The sequence below is a fragment of the Aspergillus wentii genome (assembly GCF_001890725.1).
Source record: "Aspergillus wentii DTO 134E9 unplaced genomic scaffold ASPWEscaffold_1, whole genome shotgun sequence".
NCBI classification, from domain to species: Eukaryota; Fungi; Ascomycota; class Eurotiomycetes; order Eurotiales; family Aspergillaceae; genus Aspergillus; species Aspergillus wentii.
The window spans coordinates 2,836,896-2,852,774 of NW_024467832.1; the positions used below are offsets into that span (position 1 = coordinate 2,836,896).

Here is a 15,879-nt window from a genome sequence, read left to right on the forward strand (position 1 = left end):
CGATACAACGAATACAGATGGATGTGGTTCAGAGATGTGGCAATACAGTAGGTGGGATTAGGTTTGGTGGTTGCGTGGATTCATAGATACGAAGATGCGATAAAGCAAAAGGCAGCTTGATGATCCACCAGAATCCGTGGATTGGTCCCTTTATCGCCATCAAGACGATGCTACAAAGTACAAAGACTGAGGATAGCGCTATCTATGGGCGTTGTCGAATGGAAGATAGAAGCAGGATAAAGTTTTCGACTACAACAGCCAAAACACTCCCAATTAAGAGCTGAGGATCGTGTCTGGCAGTCAGATCAATCTAGAATAACCATAAAATAAAACAAACAATTATACGTGAATGATGCACCCCAAATCCAGCTGGACTGAGGCCATCCCCATCCGATCTCCGCGCCAAGAACTGCGGATCCCGGCTTTTCCTCGCTTCCCGTCTTTCTGCTGCGTTCGTCCCCAGGCGATCATCAACAGCAGCTGTCAGCAGCTTGTCAGCTTTAGTTTCATCTCCATTGCTTCAGATCCATCGTCTAGTGATCACGACGTGTTTCAAACATGGCGTCCGAATCTGACCAGCCACAACAGCAGCAGCAGCAACAGCCTGCGGAATCCGATGGCGTCTGGGGAAAGTCTGGACAGAGATTCTCCAAGTGAGTACTACTTGATCATCACATCACCACCCGATATTGCCTTCATTCTTTGTCTATTTGGTTACCAAGTTCCACTTTGGCTGCATGGTATCCTGGTTTTTCTGTTATCACCAGCATGGCTGAAGAATTATTCCTTCGAAGCTTTGATTCCTGCCCAAGGGAGATGCCATGCATGCATCTATCCCCAGTATACCTTGCTTATATTCTATTGCAATTTGATCTCTATATGCAAATTGAATGCAACTAACTCGTGATGCCCAGCAAAAATGCCAGCGAGTATTATGACCCCTGTCAAGAATTCGCAACTCGAAGTCTTCAGTGTATGAAGCGTAACGCCTTCGACCGGGAAATGTGCGGTGATTACTTCCAGTAAGTCCCATTTTTTTTAGTCTTGTACTGTTATCGTACCAATTCTATAGTTTGCCTTTGTATTATTCGAATTACTCGATGGTGGACTTCTCAGAGTTGATCAGATGAGCGCAACGGCTGTTCCAGACTTCTGGTCGAGTTGGCAATTTGCACCTCCATTGGCTGCCGTTTCTACTATCTTTTACATGTTGCTGATTGAATTTTTCTACAGAGCCTATCGGGATTGCAAAAAGGAGTGGGTAAGTCGTCTTTGTCTTTCATTTAGTTCTTGTCCACTTCATGCTGCTCAGACCGCCAGTCAACCTGGCAGTTTGCTATTATTTATTCGAGACATGGCTGGATACCATCTCTATAAATATCCATGTGTTTATTATAGCATTCATTGATCATGGTACTGACAAGTTTTACAGTTGACGAACAAGAAGCTTTCGAAATGATCTACCCAAGATAAGTTGTGCAAGATGCCCTTCTCGCAAGGGTATATTGCAATAACTTACTCGAGTGATCAGCGGTGATACATGTACAGGAAGCTAATATGCTTCTCGGATGCTGCGAATGCGATTGCATCCATCTTTGATTATCGGAAGCAAGTTACCCTGTCTGACCCCAAAAATATGGACCCCAGAGCGGGAGGGATGCCTTGTGATTCCCATTTCTCTATACATTCATTGATGTTTGACTTCACGGAGGGGGCCAGTCTTCTGATAAGAAGCTGGATCGATTGGCTATCAATTGCAAGCAAAATTATACCGCTTTGGGTAAACGGGATCTATCAGCTATCGTTTGCCCTTTGGCTGATCTGCAAGGTAAAGATAAACGCCTGTTCTCTATTTGGATTTGTTTTCCTGAGTGTCTCAACTTGCGACATAAGGCTTGGTGAGATGGCCCTTTGGGACGTGTATACTACGTGTTTCTTTTACCTACAATAATACACCTGCATATGTGGGGTACTATGTTTGTGCTACCTTGAATTTTTTACGTGACTGGTTCCTGTTGTTCTTTTCCATCGATGTTTCCCCCAATATCAATGCTTGCGGAGAACCTTCTCCAATGTGATGCTTTTGTCGTGCTATATCCACCCCAAGTTCTTGAATTCGATGTCCTTTGATTGAGAAGACTGTCAGCAAGACTATTGGGTCTAAAGTATGGTCTATATCAAAGTCAATCTACCCACCATGGTGCTGCATTTTCACCAAGGGCTTTCCCTGCTACGGTACAGAACATATTGCCAGTTTGTTGCTTGATATTACAAGCTCAGGGAGGATGGAGTAGGACAATTCTGGAGCTTCTTCGTGTGTTCTCGAATGTTGTAAAATTTGCGAGACTTTGTCGGTTTCGAACTACTGGTCTAGTATTTTTGTGAATCAATGAAAGACCATTCAATCTATGCTGTGAAGCATCTACTAAGAATAAGAATAGTTATAGGTTTTGTTTGATCAATATAACAACATACGATCGAGAATATTGCTGATATAGATTTGCCTGTGATATAGCCGTCTGTAACATAGCCGTGCCCTGACATCACAACCCCATCCATCACCGCCTTCCAATTGCTTCTCCCCGCCGAACAAAATATAGAGAGGAATTAAATTCAATTGCATCCCCCGCCAGATCTTCCCCGCACGCGTGTGCTGGGCTCTGTCGCGCAGCATACGATCTTTTTTTACCTGTCTCTCTGGGTTATTCGCCGTGTACTGTTTCTTGTCAGAGTTGATTCAACTTCCCCTCATTCAACATGTCCACCAACGACGCCGTGTTTCATCGGCGCAACAAGCAGATTCAAGATGCCATTGACGGGCAGAATCTGAAGCAAGCGCTGCAGCTTGTTGAGAAGCGTATGAAGAAGGGTGAGGATACAAGGTTTTTGAAGGTGGGGTTTTTCTTCCTTCTCTTTGCTTCTGGTTTTCATCGTCTTCTCTTGCTAACCTGTACGGATTTAATTATAGGCGTGGAAAGCACACATTCTTTGCCGCCATGCCGATGAAGCCCACTACCAGCGCGGCGTTGCAGAGACGCTTGAGCTGTGCAAGCTCGATCCGCCCACCACGGACTTTGATACCCTCGATACCCTCTACCAGACGTTGCAAAAGATCGGGGGCCAAGAAACAACCATGAGAAGTCTCTGGGAAAAGGCCTCCAAGGCCAAGCCCCAGGACCAAGAAATCCAGATGAAATGGTTCAGATATGCGTTTGAGGGTGACGACTGGAAATCGGCGCAAAAGGTCAGTCGACTCGATATGTACTTTTGGCCTCGGTTCAAGTACTGACCGGGTTATGTCCGACAATATACAGGCTGCCATGAGTCTCCAGATAAACTTCCCCAAAACGAGAAAGTACCATTTCTGGGCTATCTTCCTCAGCTATCTCATTGCGATCGATGCTGCGAGCTCGGAGGCTGATCGTAAACTTTTTGGGACATTGGCCTATCGTATGGTCTCCAAGGCTGCCGAAAGTGTTCCTTCCGATCCGGTATGCTCTGATATATCTTGACCGCTCATCTGGGCCTTGCTTTCTATGAAACTTTGAGAGACATGCTAATGACTATTTTTTTATTACAACAGAAAGAATTGCTTAGCCCTCCCAAAGCCATACAAAACACCGAAGAGCTGTTGCTTCTCATCAAGATCTTCGAATCTCAAGATCGTCACTCCGAAATCGCAAAGATTCTCGAAAGTGAAAACCTTGGGATTACCTCACGCATTGTCCAAAATGACTGGGCACTTGTCGGAGCCAAGATTCTCAGCCTGGAAAAGGCCGGGATGTGGACCGAGGGCTTGTCCTACACCAAGAACTTACTTAAAATCCCTACCAATGAAGCTGAAAAGAAGGCTCTGCAGGAGTGTGATGATTGGACTGTTTGGAACTTGCTTATCACAGCGGTAAAAAATATCAACACTCCGGAGTAAGTGTCACCTTGGTCTGTAATGCGCTGTGACTGGCTGACATTTATCTCCCAGAACTACTACAGAGACACAAGACTATATCAAGGAGTTCATCAGCGCCGAGCCAAAGTCTCGCAATGCCCAGCTGGCTCGCCTTGACTTGATTCATTGGGGCTTCCAGTCAGGCACACAGTCTACCGATGACTTACTCTCCGCCTGTCAGGAATATTTTGACAACAACAAACACAAGCTTTACAGCTTCAGTGATCTTCAAAAATATCTCCCAGCCCTAGACAATGCTAGTCTGTCAAAGTTCGTGCAACATGCTTTGAAACTAGATGGAAATGAGGTAAGTTGTCGACGTCTTTTACGTTGTGTCTGTAAGCTAACTTGCGACAAAAGGCAAATGGAAAAGGCGTCTCGAAAATCAACGCCCTTAAACTCGAATATTGCTTCCAACTATCATATGACGATGCTAATGTCTCAAGACCAAGAATCGAGGACTTCGTGGCCCGCTGTCTACAGGTCTACCGCGAGACAGATCGTCCCGAGAGAACCGAGGCCCCATCTACCATTGAGAGCGAACCAAGTGATGACCTCTGCCTGCTTGCAGCCATGAGTCTGATCCGCTTCAGTGGAGCCTGGATCAATGGAAACCAAGACCAGGTTCCAGACACCGCACTCATTCGCGCAGCCGGCATCCTCGAGCGTCTCATCATTGATTCGCCCCATAACTACCAGTCCCTGTTGCTTCTGGTACGGATCTATCTGCGTCTCGGTGCGGGATCTCTCGCGTTGAAAACGTTTAGCAAACTATCTGTCAAGCAGTTGCAGTATGAGACTGTTGCCCACAACCTCTTCACACGTCTAGCAACAATCCACCCACACTCGGCACCACCGATAGAGGGAGCAGAGTACAAGGACTTTAACCCACAATCAGCCTTTGTACAGGCACTCAATTTCTATCGCTCTGCCGACTTGACTACTATCAGAAACCGAACCAATGGTCTGGATTTCGGCAGCTATATAAATGTGGAAGGAACTATCCAGCTCCAGAGCCGCCTCAAGAACAGTATCTGCAGAAGGATGTGGGCACTGGATGTGAAGCGTATGCAGAGGATGGTTGGAGGTGATCCTATGAGCCGTTATGATGATGTTGGTCAGTTTGTCACTCTTCAACACTATTTATTTGTCACTAACATGAAGGCGATTTATAGCAAAGGACACGTCCCCGGTTTCTGACCAGCGCGTGTTTGATGCATTCATGAACTGCGAAGCTCCCGGTAAGGCAACCGTTGAGGAGCGGATGCGCTTGGGACCTTTGCCTCGGGTAAGTTCTTTGATGGTTTGACCTGTGTCAACTGGCTAATATAGCGTAGGAACAATGGGTCAAGTCCACCCGGGTCACAGATCAGCTGTTCGGTAATCTGAAGAACATGGCTCTTCAGAAGCCAGTGGCTTCACATGATTTGCCCAGTCTTGAAGACCTTGTGTCAAACGCAGAGACCGAACTGACAGCCCCAGAGATCGAGAACACCAAGGTTCAACTGAACCTACTGAAGGTCACCTCGTTCATGAGCGGATCAAAGTCCGTCACGTCCGAAGATGTCGACAGCAGTCTCACGCAAGTTGAGGAGTGGCTGGACTCCAAGTCCAAGTATGTTTCCTCGGACGATGCCAAGCTCTCTCCGATTGTCTCAGGTACTGCAATTTTCCTGCATCCTGAGTCTCCTTCCGCCCCATCCTGGAAGTACCTGCACGAGGTTTTCATCATTCTTGAATCCCTCAAGGCTGTGTCTCAGGTCGGATCTCTGGCATTGAAGAAGGCCTCCAAGTCGGTCAAACTGCCCAAGGACCGCGTGGAACGCTTGGTGGAATCGACACGCAAGCTCCACGAGAGCGTGCGGGCCAACATCCGCGGTCTCAAGGCACGCATCTCCGAGCCCGGCACTCTGGGAACCCTGATCGACCTCGTCATGATTGGCACTGACAGCGACGCGGAGAGCAAGCAGCTTCAGTCCGAACTGGAGAAGACACTTGATGTCCCGGCGCTGGAGATGCTCTGTGGCGAGTTGATGGAAAGTTGGGAGGAGGGATTGGATGGAATGTTGACGGTGACTTTGTGAGGATGAACTGATGGTATGAATGTTTGATATGAAAATGACAGTGTAGACATGATAGATTCAATCCAGAATATTTACTTATGATGCCATGCAATAACAGATGTCCATATAAAGGGTAGCTACATAGGAATATAATATGAGTATATCAACATTGCATTCTTCAAGTACAGTACTTGCATCATCATCGAAATACCCACACAGATAATACCTTCTCTCATTTCATCATTGTCGATCAGGTTTGGAAGAATATCTGTCGTCTACTATCGCAAACTGATTCCACCGTAATTTCGTTTACCCCGCTTGTCCTGGAGAGATCAATTTCTTCGTGTCCTCGCCTAAACAGCTTCAACTCAACCCCCTCTCCCGTCTCTTCTCTCCATTCACTTCCTTTAAAATCATAAACCAAGACTATTCCACCATCGTCAATACAGCTCTCAGGGAGCCCCAGGAAGCGTTGCGATTACTCCTTGAGTCGTTCAGCGGGGTGGTCGATAACTACCTCGAAGATGTCGTGCCTCCGCTCCCTCTGCCATTCAGTCAAGTCAACAAGGAAAACCGCCATCGTCTGACTCTCCTCTTTTTCAGCTCCCAACGGAGCTACTAACGAAAATCCTTCTTCTTATACCCAGCGATAGCCTGTCGTCGCTAGCTTTAGTCAATCGTGACTGTCTCCAACTCGTGCGTTCTCGCCGTTTCGCCAGTGTCGTTCTGGACTACAGCCCCGCCAGCTTCCAATTGCTATCCAAACTAAGCTTAGAAAACTCCGGGGCCCAGGAACTTTCTGAGCACAAAAGGTTTCTGTCGTTATGGGCCTGTATCCGACGCCTGACGGTCTGCACGGGTAATAAACATGTCTCTGCGAGGCACAATCTCCGCCTAGGCGATGAGCAGACTCCTCTAGATGTAAGGAGAAACCAGCTAGAGGACATTCGTCAGACATACTTCTATAGTTATCTTCCCTCCATACCTCATGTCCTCGAGAAATCGCTTCCTCATCTCGAACTATTGGACTAGGAGGAAACAGCACCTTTTAGCAAGGAATTCTACGAATTTCTTGCTCGGCTTCGAATTCCACATCTAAAGCTAGGAAGAAACATGATATTGAGGACGAGTTTCAAATCGACTTGAGGGGCCAGCCGGTTGTTGAATGGCTTTTACGGTCTCTAGACCTAGGTGTTTCCTGGTTCCCTAGAGGGTTTTCTCCAGTTTCAGCTCTTCCATTCCACGTCAGTATTCTACGGCTCTGTGTGTCGGCTTTGGAGTCGCTCACTTGGAGACTCGAATCCAAAGTAAATGACCCCCTAGACCGTGGGTGGAGTATGACTCTTCTCCCATTCAAGAAGCTCCGCAACCTTCATGTCCAATTGAGTGATCTCCTCGAAGAGCCTGGGATCCTTGATAGCCTGATTCTTCCCGATGGACAAGGCTGCGTTCAGTCGCTACATATTTAAGTGCGCAGTGATTCTGTCGTTGCTCAATTCCTCAGCAGACGTGGGAAAATCACGTCTCTCGAAAGATTCGTCTGCGATTTCTACGGCTCAAAAAATACCGCCAGTATCCTGAACTTTCTGCAGGCAAATGACCAACTATCTACTCTGGCTATCCCCTTCGAGGTTCCGTCTGATTTACTCAATGATGGCGTCTTGCCTCTTTTATCACAGTCTTTCGGCAACTTGACCTCCCTGAGCCTCACGTGGACCGGGACAAGCATTGACGAAACTGCTCTTGAACATATCAGTACGCTGAAAGGGTTGACCCAGATTCATTTGAGTGCTGGGCACCAGTTTGGCCCAAGGCACGACTGGTTTGTTGACCATGATACTATACGGAAAGCATTTGCCAATCTACCTGAACTGAAGAAATTCGCTCTGTCCCGAGATACTTATGACAATAGACTCCCGGACAGTAGTGAAGACTCATCAAGGAATCATTACTATTCTGCTAGAGAAAGTTTCGAAACAATGACTGCCAGGGTTGAGGAGTTGGATCTGCACGGAACTACACAAGATCCCTGAGTTTCAAGCCCGGTTGAAGCAACTATGGGGGCGCAATCATCAGTCCAACATACTATCTGAAGCAGATAAGTACCTCGAAGAACTGCCTAGCAATGGTATGGAGTGGATGTATTTTGGCGAAATTCCCATGGGCGTTACCCGAGACGGCGAAAGAAGAAAGGCGTATCCGTTATGTGAAGAGAGGGACAGCTGCTTTACACTACTTAAGCAGATATTCCAGTTCAACTCTTCTTAGATGGCGACCAGGGTTATCTCTATCTCGGGTAAAAGCCAGTCACAATATATCATTGAACCTCAAATACAGGAAACAACTTGACAAATGCGAACTTCGAGTAGCAAAGCTTTAATATACGCCTGTCAATATTTTATATTCGAAATCAATTCGCTCTCCAATCGTCCTTTTCTCTTCTACTGCCATAATCTCAGATTCTCATCCAGCGTCAAGACGTCTTGTTTTGAATACTGGCTATATCCTGGTACTTCAAATAAGATTGCCTGGGCCATCTGATATGTCGTCATCATCCCCATCGTTTACTGGCAAACTAACGAAACTATTAGTAATTTAGAGTCGGACAATGAAGCCATATCAATGCAAGTGCAACGGTTATCCCGATTTACGCAACGCAAGGGAACGGTCCCGATGTGTGTGTATCCTTTCTCTAGCGCTAATACTCCCATCCCAATCCGGTGACCGTTCCTGCTTTTATATATGTCAAATTCCCATCCCTCTGCTACCCCAGAATTGCATGTGAAGCAGTATTTCTGCCCTTCATTTCCCAAGGAGCGTGACAGATACGGATGGATCCGAGGATCCGAGTCGCACAGGACAACACACACACCTCGTGCGTGTAACCCTGCATGATAGCTTAGTGTTCTGCACTGGTGTCCGGGTTTGACAGGGGATCGTGACAAAATATTTCCATAAGCTACAGGTTTTGTTGTGGCAGCCTTACATGTGGATTTCTTCAGCCTATACCGACCAGCAAACATGATTGCTAAAACATCGGCCAATTTCTGTTACATGGAACACCCCATCTTGAAACTCAGTTCTGCATTCTTAGCTCTTCCGGCCTGCTACTCGCCTTTTGGCATCTCTACGCCAGTGGAATCAGACGCTCTTAGGCAACTTCACTTCGGCTGAGGTTGCACAACCAAATTTACTCTGCGGGAATTCTGGTCTATTCTTACACGAGAGTCCGGCTTCAGAATTAAAGCGGGAAAGCCCCTAATTTGATTGATATTTTCGGTTTATGGGGATCTTTCCCGTGCTACGCCCGCCTGCTCGTGTGGGGGATAAAGACTGAAGTATCGCCAAACAGGCCATGGTCATTATCCCCTTGCTGCTGCGGAGTCTCATAAACTGTCAGTTTTGACACTATCTATAGTATTTTTAATTCATCCATGGTGGATGTCCTCAATTTGGAATCATAGTGGGCCTCCGCGAGTGCATCACAACATCCTCCAGACGCAATACATCCCGAGATAGCCCTTTTAGGGCTTGTGTTTTCTTCGGCCTGGGATTATATTTCCTTTATATTTCTCCCTTTGATGATTATATCAAAATTTGCCTTTCTATCAAGCCGTGTTGATCCACCATGGCTCCATTTATATACCCTCGTGGTGCTGACCAGAACCCCTTTTGGTATCAAAAGTCACCACGAGTCTGGAATATCGTCACTGTGTCCACATGTCTCTCGATCAGTACCATCTGCGTATGTATGCGAATGTATACGAAATTTAGGATCATACGATCTCCGGGATGGGAAGACTGTATGTATCAAAACATGTGCCCATATATGCCCAAGCCACTAAGTCACTTCAGATACTTGCTTTTTGGCCTGGGTACGCAGCATGAAACAGTACTTGATATTTCCTTCTGCGATGTTGCGCGCTCACAGTACGAAATTAGCTGGGCCTCATCGCTTATTCTACCTGTTCCTTATTGGCCGACAAACATGGTAGCGGAGTCCATCAGATGGATATATCAGAAGGTGATATGAAGGAGTTCTCAATAGTGAGTGGATGTTCTTCAAATTCAGACAAGTCTTTTAACGTCAGTATAGCTGGCCAATGCCTCGCAAATAGTTTATGGCCCTCTGATCTTCATTACCAAACTATCCATCCTCCTCCTCTACCTTCGAGTATTCCGACCATCTTTCAAAAACAAAGTTTACTTTTTCATTCAACTTCTCATATGGTTCAATTTCTGCTTCTATCTGGCAGATACGGTGGTGAAGATTTTCGAATGCACGCCTAGAAAGAGGATCTGGGATAAGAATACACCGGGGACTTGCATCAATATCAACATCCCCATCTTGGTGACATCTGCCATCAATGTGGCTTCCGACTTTCAGGTCCTCCTCTTGCCTATCATATGCGTGTGGCATTTGCAGATGCGTCCATCAAAAAAGCTATGGATATCTGGGGTATTTGCAGCTGGTCTTTTGTAAGTTTCGGTCATTCCAAGAATGTTTCTTATCTTGCTGTTTCAGTCATTGACTAGGAGATTGAAGCGGTTGTGTCTCAAGTCTCATGCGTTTGATTGTCAGTGTCCAAAACAAGGATAGCGATGATAAAACATATGACTGGTTTCCAGAATTCCTGTGGACGTCAGTATATCCCCAAACTATCCAACGAGTAGTAACTGAATCTGAGACAATATAGAACTGCTGAAATAGCCTCCGGGATCATCGCCAGTTGTCTTCCAGCATTACCAAAGTTCTTCAGATTCTATTTTCGGAGAGCAGTGACTAAAATCTCCCAATTGAGCACAAAGGGCTCGAGTCATGAAGGCAAGAAACAGTCAAAGACACGTCCTCGCTCTTCGAGTCGTGCACTCCGCAATCAAAAATGGTCTCGGGGTACCAACACGACTGAGCTTAGCAGTTGGGAGCTGGACGATACACCGATATTTCAAGGTACCAGTTATACAACAACTGAAGCAAAAGCTGAGCCAGTTACTACAACAGTGACAGATTCGACTGCGCTGACGACCCTTGATGCTGTGCATTTGGATAATTATCCCAAAGGCATCTTGAAGACTGTTGAAGTAGACGTGGAGTCTGAACCGGGAGAACAGCGATAGATTTTGGGCATGTGGCCAAGTCTGTATGATGAGAGACGATTGAACAGGCAACACACTGTTTATAATGAAAAATAGTCTATTGTATACCCCGTAATAATAGCTCTACAAAAGAGATGAATCGATGTTGGTACGAAGCAGTCCAAATGTAGTAATATTTGCCCGATCCAGTAAGTGCTGTCAGGCTAACCCGTCTAGGAAGTCCCCAATGCGGCAACTCAGGTAGGTCTGCCGCCCTAGCCCTAAGCCCTACTCTCTCGCCTACGCACCAACGGCGGCGGCCAACCAAAACCTTGCAAACTCCATCGCGATTCCATCCGCACCGACGACCATCGACTCGACAACTCCTTCCAGCAACCACCGTCGTCGCCAACCGCAGTCATCAACCGTCGTGATGGCGCAAGAACGCTCCGGAATCGTGGTCGGCTTGAACAAGGGCCACGTATGTTGAATTCTTTTCCTCCTCCCTGTCTTTTTCCCTGGGTATTTTGTCGCCTTTTCAGTCGAGTCGAGTCGGATGGATATTGAACAGAGGATTTTTCTACGAGAACATGATGGAAGGGGGAATATTGTCGGGAGAAAAAATACGTGATCAAAAAGAAGAAAGAAATCTCTGCGTCAAGCCCGATTATTCCGACTCGACTTAGGCTGAATGGTGGATATATAAAATACAAATCATGGAAATTGAAACTTCAGGAAATATTGAAACAGAAGACTGACGTTTGGATTTCTTCCCGCTCAACAGAAGACCACCCCTTACAGCACCCCCAAGAACCGGATCAGCCGTACCAAGGGCCAGTCCTCTCGCCGCACTGCCTTCGTCCGTGACATCGCCCGCGAGGTTGTCGGTCTTGCCCCCTATGAGCGCCGCATCATCGAACTCCTGAGAAACACTCAGGACAAGCGCGCCCGCAAGCTCGCCAAGAAGAGGGTACGTTGTTGAATGCTCCGGTTATTGATTGAATTTTCTACGGTCGCTTCTCGGGTTGAATTGGGTTGGTTGGGAATGAACATGGCATGGTCATGGGGTCGATTGTCATTTGGGCCGGGTATACGTTTCGACAATTTGACTCTTGTCGTTCTATTTATATCCCCTTTCAGTTTGTCTGTTTGGTGAAGGGAATGGGCCAACTCAATCCAACCTACGGAGCGAACCTGAGAAACCAATCATCCGGTTTACCAATTCAAACGAACCAAGCTAACATGACTTCTACAGCTCGGAACTTTCACCCGTGGCAAGCGAAAGGTCGAGGACATGCAGAAGGTCATCGCCGAGGCCCGCCGTGTTGCTGGTGCTCACTAAACTCGTTTTTTTATTCGCCAAGGACGATATGACGAGATTTAAGTGAGTTTGATGGTTGCCGCGATGGCGTGGTGGGGAATTGTGGTGGTCCGCAAAAATATGATTCAAAAAATACCTTTTGAAATGAAATGAAAAGGAAAAATAAACAATACAATGCCCCGCCCTCTCGGAAGCATCTTGTATCATCTTTTTTTTATTTCTCAATGACTCCTTTTCTTTTGTCGGGCTTTCACCCTCTTCTGAGATAAGAGAGGGAGACCTACCTAAGATACGATACGATAGGCATGGACAACCATCAAATGGATCATTTGATTCTTAATGCAATTTGGAAGTTTCTGGAGCAATTTTGTTCTTCGTATGGCTGGTTTTTTAAAATGTTTGCTACGGTTTATCCCCGGATTTAATAAGTAAAATCCCGTATTAGACTATTATGTGGACTGTTTAAGCCCTGTGTCGACTCCGCATCTAAGGTAATCTACGGCTATGTGATGAAGCATATATATATTGTGGAGCAAATTGTCCTATTCAAAATACTAGTCAGGTTTATCTACATGATTTGTAGAAATACAGCTGCGGTCGTAGAAAATTCTAAACTATAAGAAAGACATGCAGCTCATTTCTTTCCTGGCAGCTTAAGCCATTTAGGCATACCGCCAGTTTTCCGTGTACTGGGTTTACCACCATCGCTAGTGCCAAGTCCTGTCTTTGGCTTCTCTGTATCCTCAGAAGTATCCATGACGTCTGCGGGCTGCTCGACTTTTATTTCCTGAGCTTGGCTTCGGAGTTCTGGTTTGAGGAGGTTTGCTTTGGCAGTTCGAGCGGCGGATGACGTACTCTCATCCCAAGAGAAGTTAAGAAGAACTCGACCTACCAAGCCCACATGCTTGATGAGGAGGCTCTGGTCTGAATCTGGGATGGTATTTTTAACCTTGACGGCAGGACTGGCGAATTGCGTCAGAATGAATTTCTCTCCGACGAATGGCTCTGCAAGACAGCTTCTCACGAAGCTATATAGGCCCTTTCCGGTATCATCTTGTCCGAATTTCGCCACGACTTGACTCTGGTCTGGGAGTCGGATCTTCACATCCACCTCTTTAATGCCTGCCAGTCTCTCCTTTTCTGCTTCTTCCTTGGCGGCGATTTCAGCGTCGCTGGGGAGACGGACGTTTTTCGAGCCCGTGTTGAGTAGTTTTTGGTGTGCCTTAGCGTGGTCGACTGTTGGGACATAATCGTTTTCATTGTATGACATTTGTGCGGATTGAGGAGTGTTATTGGTTGGAGGGGAGAAGACAGTGACAGGTCGAGTGGTGCCGGCTGGCGCAGATGGTTCGATAGAAGTAGATGCTGGAGGAGGGTTTTCAGATGGTTCTGGTACACTGGGGGTTTGAGTGGTTTCTTCGGACACAGAGCTTGCTGGTTGGTCTGTCGGTTGACTAGAGACAATCTCCGGGGGTGCTTGTTGAACAGGAGTAGGCGCAGGCGGTTCTTGTGTCTTGGGAACATCCTCTCCGAGCGATCTGAAATATTCTTGAATCTTGGCCATCGCCTCTTCTATCGGCTCCTCTGTTCGACGGAAGCTGAGTCTCAATAGAATACTTCCACCATTGAAACCTAGCTGGGCTAGTGATTTCTGAAGATCTGTAAATGTCGACAGCTCTCTCTCCATAATCTGCAGGACGGGCATCTCATAAAGTATCCTTCCGGACCCTGTCTTGCCATCTGTAGAGGGGACTCCCCGCCCTGTGAGATTTCGAGTTGCCCCAGTTCCAGCAACACCAGCCTCGAACTTGCGCAGTATAAACCATAATGTTGTTGTGCTGGGGAATTTATCTAGGATGCGTCCGTTGGGGGCACCTCGTGCTTCTGACTCTGGTAGTTGTAGGCCGACTGTGACAACGGAGGGGGATCGTGATAACTGGACCAGCTCGAGCTTTGCGCCGGAACTAAGGCCCGATAGACGAAAGGCTAGAGAAAGGTCAAGCTGTTTGCTCTTGTGTCTTGAAGACAGAGTCAGCATATTCCATCTGAAATGTCTGCCTGGGAATTTCACTTACTTTAAACCGTACTGGCTGGCATCCACGCCCAGTTTGGTGCAAGCTTCCTGCAAAACATCTGTCAGATGCTTGCCTGGAGTAGTCTTGACGGTAGCTCGTCGAGCAGTCGAGTCTATGACTACGACATGAGAGCTCATTGTAGTTAAGGTGGTGGTTTGCCTTGATAGGGTATGATATACTGCGGGGCAAACTATTACAGAACACAGCTGAGAGGGTATCGATTTATCTAGTTCTTTTTCTTTTTCTTTTATTCTCCTGGAAGATTAAATAAGAATATAGAAAAAGAAAGAACCTGATAGAAACAAAGAGCAAAACAACGAGCGACGCTGGCCGATGGGGATGGAGGAGAGGAAGATGAAAGGCAGGCAGCGGGCGCAGCGTCATCCGCCCCGAAGCTCTGCGGCTCACGCGTTGCTGGCCGGACAGACCGAAAGCTCCCCATCAATCAACCACCACCAGCTCATCCACCTCCACCATCACCTTCCAACCGCCCCCTTGCCACGGTTTGATTCTGACAACGCTGATAGAAGGACTGGGAATTTTTTGCAGACAGGAACTCATCACACAAGATTAATCATGGTATGTGAAACCGCCCTTCTCTGGGGGAAGCCAACCTACCGAGCAACAGGCTGACTGGAATCATCGATTTAGAGCTCTCCTTTCGACATCAGTATGCCCCGTCCTTTAGTTCCTATCTCCGGCTCAGATGAAACAGTATTGACTCTTAGTTTGCAGATGGCGGTGCCTGCGTTGCCATGGTGGGCAAGGACTGCGTTGCAATTGCCTGTGATCTCCGTCTGGGTATGCAGTCCTTGACCGTCTCCAACAACTTCCCCAAGATCTTCAACTACGCCCCTTCGACCTACCTTGGCTTGACCGGCCTCGCAACCGATGTCGCCACCGTTTCAGATCTCTTCCGGTACAAGGTCAACATGTACCGACTCCGCGAGGAACGAAACATCGCGCCCCAGACGCTGGCCAACCTGGTGAGCTCGTCGTTGTACGAGAAGCGATTCGGTCCTTTCTTCGTCAGCCCCGTCATTGCTGGTATCAACCCTACGACCGGCAAGCCTTTCATCTGCGGATTCGACAGCATCGGTTGTATCGATTTTGCAAAGGACTTTATTGTCAGCGGGACAGCCAGTGAACAGCTTTTTGGTACCTGCGAAGGTCTATGGGAACCGGATCTGGTATGTTTATGTGGATAATAAAGTAGGATATATTTGCTAATGTTATACAGAGCGCCGATGACCTGTTTGAGACCATTTCGCAAGCCCTCCTGAGTGCCGTCGACAGAGATGCCCTTTCGGGTTGGGGTGCCCAAGTGTACATCATAGAGAAGGACAAGGTTACTCAGCGGTTATTGAAGGGAAGACAGGATTAAGGCGGTTATGTCTG

General features: G+C 47.1%; 7 protein-coding genes across 7 annotated transcripts; 6 read left to right on the top strand and 1 right to left on the bottom strand.

Moving 5' to 3' along the window:
• Positions 1-579: 579 nt before the first annotated feature.
• ASPWEDRAFT_73514 (coiled-coil-helix-coiled-coil-helix domain-containing protein) lies at positions 580-1,291 on the top strand (the record flags this gene model as incomplete). The annotated part of the gene is made up of 3 exons (XM_040839341.1): positions 580-653; positions 915-1,022; positions 1,234-1,291. Coding segments are annotated over 3 exons (240 nt in total), but the record flags the coding sequence as incomplete, so codon positions are not given.
• Positions 1,292-2,599: 1,308 nt separating this feature from the next.
• ASPWEDRAFT_34599 (MDM20/NAA25 family protein) lies at positions 2,600-6,172 on the top strand. The gene is made up of 8 exons (XM_040834042.1): positions 2,600-2,892; positions 2,969-3,244; positions 3,315-3,491; positions 3,584-3,924; positions 3,980-4,253; positions 4,307-5,063; positions 5,122-5,234; positions 5,284-6,172. The coding sequence occupies exons 1-8, from the start codon at positions 2,758-2,760 to the stop codon at positions 6,028-6,030; spliced, it is 2,820 nt and encodes a 939-aa protein (XP_040694785.1). The 5' UTR covers positions 2,600-2,757; the 3' UTR covers positions 6,031-6,172.
• A 1,174-nt stretch (positions 6,173-7,346) lies between these two features.
• Positions 7,347-8,042, top strand: ASPWEDRAFT_167143 (uncharacterized protein; the record flags this gene model as incomplete). Its single annotated transcript, XM_040830112.1, has 2 exons — positions 7,347-7,462; positions 7,514-8,042. The coding sequence occupies 2 exons, from the start codon at positions 7,347-7,349 to the stop codon at positions 8,040-8,042; spliced, it is 645 nt and encodes a 214-aa protein (XP_040694786.1).
• Positions 8,043-9,317: 1,275 nt separating this feature from the next.
• On the top strand, positions 9,318-11,251 carry ASPWEDRAFT_34601 (uncharacterized protein). The gene is made up of 7 exons (XM_040834043.1): positions 9,318-9,372; positions 9,431-9,812; positions 9,865-9,884; positions 9,952-10,056; positions 10,106-10,488; positions 10,556-10,651; positions 10,707-11,251. The coding sequence occupies exons 2-7, from the start codon at positions 9,638-9,640 to the stop codon at positions 11,125-11,127; spliced, it is 1,200 nt and encodes a 399-aa protein (XP_040694787.1). The 5' UTR covers positions 9,318-9,372; positions 9,431-9,637; the 3' UTR covers positions 11,128-11,251.
• Positions 11,252-11,423: 172 nt separating this feature from the next.
• ASPWEDRAFT_146382 (60S ribosomal protein eL36) lies at positions 11,424-12,769 on the top strand. The gene is made up of 3 exons (XM_040829501.1): positions 11,424-11,566; positions 11,870-12,055; positions 12,341-12,769. Exons 1-3 carry the CDS (start codon positions 11,519-11,521, stop codon positions 12,425-12,427), a joined length of 321 nt encoding a protein of 106 aa, XP_040694788.1. The 5' UTR covers positions 11,424-11,518; the 3' UTR covers positions 12,428-12,769.
• Positions 12,770-12,916: 147 nt separating this feature from the next.
• ASPWEDRAFT_34603 (putative UBX domain protein) lies at positions 12,917-15,003 on the bottom strand. The gene is made up of 2 exons (XM_040834044.1): positions 14,482-15,003; positions 12,917-14,424 (listed from the first exon to the last, which is right to left on the bottom strand). Exons 1-2 carry the CDS (start codon positions 14,616-14,618, stop codon positions 13,041-13,043), a joined length of 1,521 nt encoding a protein of 506 aa, XP_040694789.1. The 5' UTR covers positions 14,619-15,003; the 3' UTR covers positions 12,917-13,040.
• pup3 (proteasome core particle subunit beta 3) lies at positions 14,949-15,865 on the top strand (the record flags this gene model as incomplete). The annotated part of the gene is made up of 4 exons (XM_040829502.1): positions 14,949-15,060; positions 15,133-15,151; positions 15,217-15,671; positions 15,722-15,865. Exons 1-4 carry the CDS (start codon positions 15,058-15,060, stop codon positions 15,863-15,865), a joined length of 621 nt encoding a protein of 206 aa, XP_040694790.1. The 5' UTR covers positions 14,949-15,057.
• Between the last annotated feature and the right edge of the window lie 14 nt (positions 15,866-15,879).